This window comes from Anarrhichthys ocellatus, unplaced genomic scaffold (genome assembly GCF_004355925.1).
Source record: "Anarrhichthys ocellatus isolate YVR2014 unplaced genomic scaffold, GSC_Weel_1.0 scaffold130, whole genome shotgun sequence".
NCBI lineage: Eukaryota > Metazoa > Chordata > Actinopteri > Perciformes > Anarhichadidae > Anarrhichthys > Anarrhichthys ocellatus.
In genome coordinates this window covers 92,755-101,618 of record NW_022280160.1, presented here as the reverse complement: position 1 = coordinate 101,618, position 8,864 = coordinate 92,755, and the positions used below count along the sequence as shown (strand labels likewise).

The window sequence follows — 8,864 nt, the reverse complement described above, 5'->3', positions numbered from 1 at the left end:
GAGACAGAGAGACACACAGAGAGACACAGAGAGAGACAGACAGAGAGGCAGACACACAGACAGAGAGACACACAGAGAGAGAGAGACAGAGAGACACACAGAGAGACAGACACAACAATTACAGCGCTGAGAAAAAAACCTTGATCAATTTTAGAATTAAAATAGTAAATGCATTAGATGTTTACCAGATGTTTACTAGATGTTTACTAGATGTTCTCTGAGATTATAAATATCAGAGAATAAACGGAGCTGCCGTCTGGATTTAGTTGCTCCTCTACTAGTGTTATTACGGTAAGATCGGCCTCTGAGCGAGGTGAAGGTCTTGAAAGATACATAAACACATTTTCTTTCATATTCTTTGATAAACATTTTGATCTTCTCAAAGAGGTCACGAACAGATAACTGATATGAAGCATTAATAATATGGAGACACTAACTGAAGATTAACAGAAACATTTTGTTCCAAATATGAAAGTGTTTATTTACTGAGTGTCTCTGGATGAACTCGTGTTCTAAACGTGTGTGTATGTGTGTGTGTGTGTGTGTGTGTGTGTGTGCGTGTGTATGTGTGTGTGTGTGGTGGACTCACCTGGTCCCTCATGGAGACCACCCCCCCCTCCAGGAGGCGCTGCTCCTCTCTGGTCTCCTCCAGCTCGGCTTCTTTACTCCTCAGCTGCTCCTGAACACTGAGGAGTTGCTGGAAGACAAACGATGAAGATCAGATGAGTTTATGAATGATGAATGATGAATATACATGAAGAAGCTCCTTCTTCTTCTGTGGTGCTTTAAGAGCACCGACAAGCTGTATATATGTGTAAACTGTGTATATATACATTATTAATATGTGAATATTAAGAATATATATATATATAAGTTGAATAAATAAGTTCAACTTATTAATGTATATATAAGTTCAACTTATTAATGTTCAATATAAGTTGAACATTAATAAGTTGAACATGAATAAGATGAACATGAATAAGTTGAACATGAATAAGTTGAACATGAATAAGTTGAACATGAATAAGATGAACATGAATAAGTTGAACATGAATAAGTTGAATATGAATAAGTTGAACATTACATTGATGCTAAAAACAACATGAAGGATGTTTGAGTTCACTGAACATCTGGAACGTTGATTTAAGACCAAATGCTAACAGACTGATGAAGACCGACGAAGACCGACGAAGACCGACAAAGACCGATGAAGACCGACAAAGACCGATGAAGACTGTGAGCATCGTGATTAACAGGTGACCCGTGGCTAAGCCCCGCCCCCTGGTACTACTCTCACAAAGTGTCACCATGGAGACTAGAGAGATGAATCAGAAACAGGAAGATAAAAAGATGGCCGACCTGCTGCATGTTGTGCATGTTCTGCTGCAGCATCTGGATCACTGGAGGATCTTCATCATGTCTCCCTCCACCTCCTCCTCTCTGCTCCCTCTTCAGAAGCTCCACCTCGTTCCTGTACGCCTCCAACTGCCAACGCAGGGAGTCATTCTCCTCCTTCAGAGACGCCTGGTCACATGATCCTGTGGGAGGAGAGGAGGAGGAGGAAGTGAGGAGGAGGAGAGGTGGAGGAGGAGAAGCAGACCGCGTTTTGCAGCGTAAGTTTATGTACACATATACACAAATATATATATACATACACATCTAGATATAGATATATATGTGTGCGTATGTATATTTATCTATATACATATATTCATAGAAAAAACCTTCGGAGAGATTCTAACTTTCAAAGATTAAGTTTGGAAATGTGCGAAAAAAGATCATAAAGTCATAAATTTATGAAAAAGAAACTCAGATAAATATCGGAGGCGCCTGAATTTTGTTGCTCCTTAACTATTGTACTACGGTAAGGACTGAAAGATAAATAAACACGTTTTTAAATGTTCTTTTCGTGTTCTAATATATCAAATAAAAGCAGTGTTAAACATGGGATTTTTAAACAGGAGTCTGGTTGTCGTACCGTTCTCCTCGGTGCGAAGCCTCTTACAGGGATTCTCGTCTTCGTCTTCGTCGGACATCTCCATCTCCTCCTCCCGTCTGATGCCCATGATCTCCTCACTGTGAGCCGTCCTCAGCTCCTGAGACACCAAACAGGAAGACGTCCTCAGCACCGGGACACGTCGTCATATGAACTCAATGTTGCTAATGAACAGATTAACATGTATGAAACGCATGGCTAGGAAGAAACACTTCACTAGAATGAAACACCCTCCTAGAAAGAAACACGCTGCTCGAAAGAAACGCACTGCTTGAAAGAAACACGCTCCTAGAAAGAAACGCACTGCTAGAAAGAAATGCGCTGCTAGAATGAAACACGCTCCTAGAAAGAAACACGCTGCTAGAAAGAAACGCACTGCTTAAAAGAAACACACTCCTAGAAAGAAACACGCTGCTAGAAAGAAACGCACTGCTTGAAAGAAACACGCTCCTAGAAAGAAACACGCTCCGAGAAAGAAACGCGCTGCTAGAAAGAAACGCACTGCTTGAAAGAAACACGCTCCGAGAAAGAAACGCACTGCTTGAAAGAAACACGCTCCTAGAAAGAAACGCACTGCTTGAAAGAAACACGCTCCTAGAAAGAAATGCACTGCTTGAAAGAAACACGCTCCTAGAAAGAAACGCGCTGCTAGAAGAAACACGCTCCTAGAAAGAAACGCACTGCTTGAAAGAAACATGCTCCTAGAAAGAAACGCACTGCTAGAAGAAACACGCTACTAGAAAGAAACGCACTGCTTGAAAGAAACACGCTCCTAGAAAGAAACGCGCTGCTTGAAAGAAACGCGCCGCTAGAAAGAAACGCACTGCTAGAAAGAAACGCACCGCTAGAAAGAAACGCACTGCTAGAAAGAAACGCACTGCTAGGAAGAAACACGCTGCTAGTGAGAAACACGCTCCTAGAAAGAAACGCACTGCTTGAAAGAAACGCACCGCTAGAAAGAAACGCACTGCTAGAAAGAAACGCACTGCTAGAAAGAAACGCACTGCTAGGAAGAAACACGCTGCTAGTGAGAAACACGCTCCTAGAAAGAAATGCACTGCTTGAAAGAAACGCACCGCTAGAAAGAAACGCACTGCTAGGAAGAAACGCACCGCTAGAAAGAAACGCACTGCTAGAAAGAAACACACTGCTAGACGAAATGCGCTGCTAGTGAGAAACACGCTCCTAGAAAGAAACGTGCTGCAAGAAAGAAAAGCACAGAGAGAAACACATTGATAGAAAGAAATGCGTGGCTAGAAAGAAACGTGCTGCGAGATGAAACGCTTCAAGTTTAACAGCTGCATGGTTCAAACTCCAGGTTAAGAGTCACAGGTGACATAAAGACATTAAAAGACTTCTGTAGCACAGTCTTTATGTTCCGTTCAGGAGACAATGTCCGGTTCTGAAGTGTCTTAAAGCTGCATTCTCTCTACTGTCCATCAGAGGGCGCCTCCTCCGGTTGTATAGAAGTCTATGAGCTGGTGAGGCTTCACGTCTTTCTATTCGTCGTCTCCGGCGATAGGGGACACATGTTGACTTACCACGCTAACCGCTAACGGAGGACGTTCACAACAGGACTGTCTCATCACTGAGTCTTACCTCTTCATTCACACAAAAGTAAAATATAAAGTGTGGACGACGTTCATCACGCTGGATTAACTTTAAAATGTAGAAATAAAACTAATTGACATTGTTATTATTATGAATTAAAATCGAATCACAACACAGAAGATCACGATCAGTTTAAATTGAACACTTTATTTAGAATATTATCGTCTTTAACTGAAGCTGTTGTCTTTGTGCTCTTCAAACACACGCCATAGAAACACAGAGTTAACCTCTCAGGTTTCTTCTGTGTGTGTGTGTGTGTGTGTGTGTGTGTGTGTATGTGTGTGTGTGTGTGTGTTTAATCCAAACACACAACGATCAGAAAATAGCACAATATTTCACTTTATTTCTGCATTTTAATATTTCCATATTTGGTCCCAGACTGATGAAGACTAAACACTGAACTCCTCGTCTTCATACTTTTTATCTTCATTTGAATAATTGATCTGAGACTTAAGCCTGGAAATCACTGTTGCCATAGCAACGTCTCACACACTTTCCAGATCTTTGGATCTGTGCTGCAGTCGGGGGGGACGATGAGAGGTCTGTGTGTCTGTCCATCTGTGTGTGTGTGTCTGTCCGTCTGTGTGTCTGTCCGTCTATCCATGTCTGTCTGTCTGTCTGTCTCCTGTGGGGGGGGGGGGAGACAACACAAAAAGCTTTACCAACCTCACACTGCTTTCGCCAAATGTCTATGTTCTTGCGCTGAGCTTTTGAGAAATGGTCCCATGCCTTTTGCCTGGTGGCTGCGGTGAAAACGGCGCTGATCTGCTCGACTTTGGGGTGAACAGGGAGGAGGAGGAGGAGGAGGAGGAGGGTCAAGACAAAACAAGCTGTTTATGTAGCGTAGCACTGACTGATGCTAACACAGAGGAGAGACACACTGACCACAGGAAGCCGCTGGACCTCCTCATGTCGACGTCTGTGCTGTTAAAGGAGACGTTCACTCTGACATGAAAACAGTGTCATCATGTGATCAGGTCGAACTACATGAAGGTTAGAAGGGAGGGGTCAGTGTGTGTACAAAGATCATCTGTGAGGGAAGAAACGTGCTGCTAGAGAGAATCACGCTGCTAGAAAGAAACGCGCTGCTAGTAAGAAACACGCTGCTAGTAAGAAACGCGCTGCTAGTAAGAAACGCGCTGCTAGAGAGAAACGCGCTGCTAGTAAGARACACGCTGCTAGAGAGAAACGCGCTGCTAGTAAGAAACGAGGTGCTAGTAAGAAACGCCCTGCTAGGAAGAAACGTGCTGCTAGTAAGAAACACGCTGCTAGTAAGAAACGTGCTGCTAGTAAGAAACGCGCTGCTAGTAAGAAACACGCTGCTAGTAAGAAACGCGCTGCTAGTAAGAAACGCGCTGCTAGTAAGAAACACGCTGCTAGTAAGAAACGCGCTGCTAGTAAGAAACACGCTGCTAGTAAGAAACGCACTGCTAGAAAGAAACTCGCTGCTAGTAAGAAACGCGGTGCTAGTAAGAAACGCCCTGCTAGGAAGAAACGTGCTGCTAGTAAGAAACGCGCTGCTAGTAAGAAACACGCTGCTAGTAAGAAACGCGCTGCTAGTGAGAAACATGCTGCTAGAGAGAAACGCGCTGCTAGTAAGAAATGCGCTGCTAGAAAGAAACGCGCTGCTAGTAAGAAACGCGCTGCTAGTAAGAAACGCGCTGCTAGTAAGAAACACGCTGCTAGTAAGAAACGCGCTGCTAGAGAGAAATGCGAGGTTAAAAAGGAGAGCGTGGCTAGAAAGAAACGCTGGAGATGTCCTAGGGTTTGCTAGTTAGCTGTTGGACAGTGAGAAAGCTACAGAGTATGTGAGAAGTAATTCATATCTCATGTTGTGATAGTTTCATGTCAGCTACAGTGAACGAGCTCAATATCCGTTTCCTGTTAATGACTACTGTCCAGCAGGGGGCGACTCCTCTGGTTGTATAGAAGTCTATGAGAAAATGACTCTACTTCTCTCTTGATTTATTACCTCAGTAAACATTGTAAACATGAGTTTATGGTCTCAATCTCTAGTTTCAAGTCTTCTTCAATACAGCATGATGTTCATTTAGTACATTATGGTCCATTTAGAGTCAAACAGACCTCAGTCGAGATATGGTCACTTTAGTACAGGGCTAAACTACAGGAAGTGCTACTGTGATGACGATAGAACTGGTGACTGTAGACCAGATGGTTCTCTGAGTCCTGCAGTCTTCACTGACCACATGATGACAGAATGTGGAGTAAAGTCTCAAACATTTAATGTAAAATCACTTTTATCTGTAGGATAAAAATCGAACGTTATTATTAAAATGTCTGACTCCTCTTTGACAATCTGGACTGTGATCGGGCTGCAGGTCCAGAGGGTTTAGGAGGGACACGGATTGAGAGCAACACAATATTAGTGCAGATGAACAGTGTAAATAACAAACAACATTCATGTGTGAATGTGGGAGGAGCAGCTCTCTCTCCGTACTTACATCACCTGCTGCTTCACTTCCTGAACGACTGACCAAGGCAACATTTACCCAGAACGGAGGCGGATCTTTGGACTCGTACTGAAGAGGAGGTGGTGATGTAATCGACTTGTTTGCTACAAGAATCAGAGTGAATCGAAGCCAAGCGTTCTGAGGTTAAATGTTGCCTTTCAGAAATACTCACCCCTGAGGGTTCTGAACCAACAGCCTCCTTAAATCTGCATGAAGTGATATTTCATCATCATCATCATCAGACTCTTCCTTCAGCTGACTCCTTCGGTTCCACTTCACATGATCTGAAGACGTTACTGACATTTAAACTGTTAACGTCATTAGAGGAGCTCCACTACGTCTCTGACTCATTCTGAATATATTCTTTAAGCAGTAAAATCATCTGTGAACAATCAAACTAGTTTTATAGTTTTCATTTAGTTATTTCATGTTTTATGTTTCTATTTCTTGGTTTTACTTTCATTTATTTTTCTTTTCTTTTCCTTGAAAAGCATTAAAACATTTTGAGAAAGATGCAATACAATTATAGTTTATGTCTAATGTCTAATGTCTAATGTCTAAAAGTAAATCTGAACCATTTATCAGCTCAGGAAACGAATAGCAGTACTCAGATTAAATAGTATTACCACAGTAGTGTAGAAAGTCCTGCAATAAAAACTGTACTCAAGTAGTACAAAGGTATTCTCATCAAAATATATTTAAAGTACCAAAAGTAACTAATTATGCGGAACAATATATATTATATTATTGTATAAAGTACACTATATACCTCTGAGATGTAGTACAGTATCAAGTACACTATATACCTCTGAGATGTAGTACAGTAAAAAGTACAATATGTACCTCTGAGATGTAGTACAGTATAAAGTACAATATGTACCTCTGAGATGTAGTACAGTATAAAGTACAACATGTACCTCTGAGATGTAGTACAGTATAAAGTACACTATATACCTCTGAGATGTAGTACAGTAAAAAGTACAATATGTACCTCTGAGATGTAGTACAGTATAAAGTACAACATGTACCTGTGATATGTAGTCCAGTAAAAAGTACAATATGTACCTCTGAGATGTAGTACAGTATAAAGTACAACATGTACCTCGGAGATGTAGTACAGTATATAGAACACTATATACCTCTGAGATGTAGTACAGTAAAAAGTACAATATGTACCTGTGAGGTGTAGTACAGTATAAAGTACAATATGTACCTGTGAGATGTAGTTAAGTATAAAGTACATGTACCTGTGAGATGTAGTACAGTATAAAGTACAATATGTACCTGTGAGGTGTAGTACAGTATAAAGTACAATATGTACCTGTGAGGTGTAGTACAGTATAAAGTACAATATATACCTGTGAGATGTAGTACAGTATAAAGTACAATATGTACCTGTGAGATGTAGTACAGTATAAAGTACAATATGTACAGTATGTATGTAGTGGACGTATAAAGTAGCATAAAGGGGACCTTGAGTAAATGTGTTGAGTCCATCAGAGCTGGAGGATTCCAAAGCTGAGCTCAGAGACGTTGCTGAGGGAGAGAATGTCGTCCTGCAGCTTTAAGACGAGGTGACAGTGACAAGTGTCTCTCTCTGTCTCTCAAACCTCGTGGACGACCTCGTGGATGACCTCGTGTCCGCCGCGCAGCGAGCCCAGGTTAATGGATGGGGGGGGGGGGGGGGGCGGTATCCAGGGTCATGGAGGGGGGGGGGGTGTCTCCTCGGTAATGTGACTCACTGTGTGGTGATGGCTGTTTGTTTATCAATAACATACAGATAGATATCAGATCATATCCAACAGTGGATCGTTGATTCAGGTCTAGGATGGTAAACCTGATCCTGGTCCAGCCCTCGTTGTGTATTACTGGATTATTGAACATTATTTACTGTTTAACATCTGGGTGACCTATGACCTTTTAATATCATAACCTTAATTAGACTTTATCCTGATGCCATATTAATATTATACTTACTTATTTATTCCACCTTCTTCTATCTATCCAGCTGTGAGAAACCTTTTGAACTATGAAGTCATGAGTGGAACTTACCTCCCAGAGAAGGCCGATGGACTGTGTTTAGAATAACAAAGGGTCCTTACACTGGTTGAGGATGGCCAGCAGGGCGTTCTTGAAGATCTCCTTAGCGCGCTCCATCTCCACCTCGTGCTGAGCCTTCTCACTCATCAGCCGCCGGACGTGGCTGTTGGCCGACTGGATCATGGAGTAGAAGTGATTGGCAGTCCGGCGGTTGACTTCGCCGCGGTCAATCCAGGTGAACAGCACCGCCGTCGCCTCGCAGAATTTATGGTCATCTGAAGACAACAGAAATAAAATATCAACTATCAGTTTTTACTGATCAATATCGGATTGACGATTCTTTCAAGACCAACAATAATCCCAAACCATAACAAAAAAACTATAACCTACTAGGACCCTAAACTACAACCTCAAACTGCAACCAACTACAACCTCAAACTACAACCAACTACAACCTCAAACTACAACCAACTATAACCTCAAACTACAACCAACTACAACCAACTATAACCTAGAACTACAACCAACTACAACCTCAAACTACAACCAACTACAACCTCAAACTACAACCAACTACAACCTCAAACTACAACCAACTACAACATCAAACTACAACCAACTACAACCAACTACAACCTCAAACTATAACCAACTACAACCTCAAACTACAACCTCAAACTACAACCAACTATAACCTCAAACTACAACCTCAAACTACAACCAACTACAACCTCAAACTACAACCA

General features: G+C 41.9%; 1 protein-coding gene across 1 annotated transcript in view; it reads right to left on the bottom strand.

The window, feature by feature from the left end:
* Nucleotides 1-40: 40 nt before the first annotated feature.
* LOC116399819 (ecto-NOX disulfide-thiol exchanger 1-like) overlaps nt 41-8,864 on the bottom strand; it is a 16,275-nt gene continuing 7,451 nt past the window's right edge. The window contains exons 4-8 of the mRNA XM_031877237.1: nt 8,181-8,393; nt 4,274-4,380; nt 1,979-2,096; nt 1,360-1,538; nt 41-697 (exon numbers count right to left, since the gene is read on the bottom strand). Of these exons, the coding sequence (XP_031733097.1) occupies nt 479-697; nt 1,360-1,538; nt 1,979-2,096; nt 4,274-4,380; nt 8,181-8,393 (836 nt within the window). The 3' untranslated portion in view covers nt 41-478. The remainder of the gene's footprint in view (nt 698-1,359; nt 1,539-1,978; nt 2,097-4,273; nt 4,381-8,180; nt 8,394-8,864) is intronic.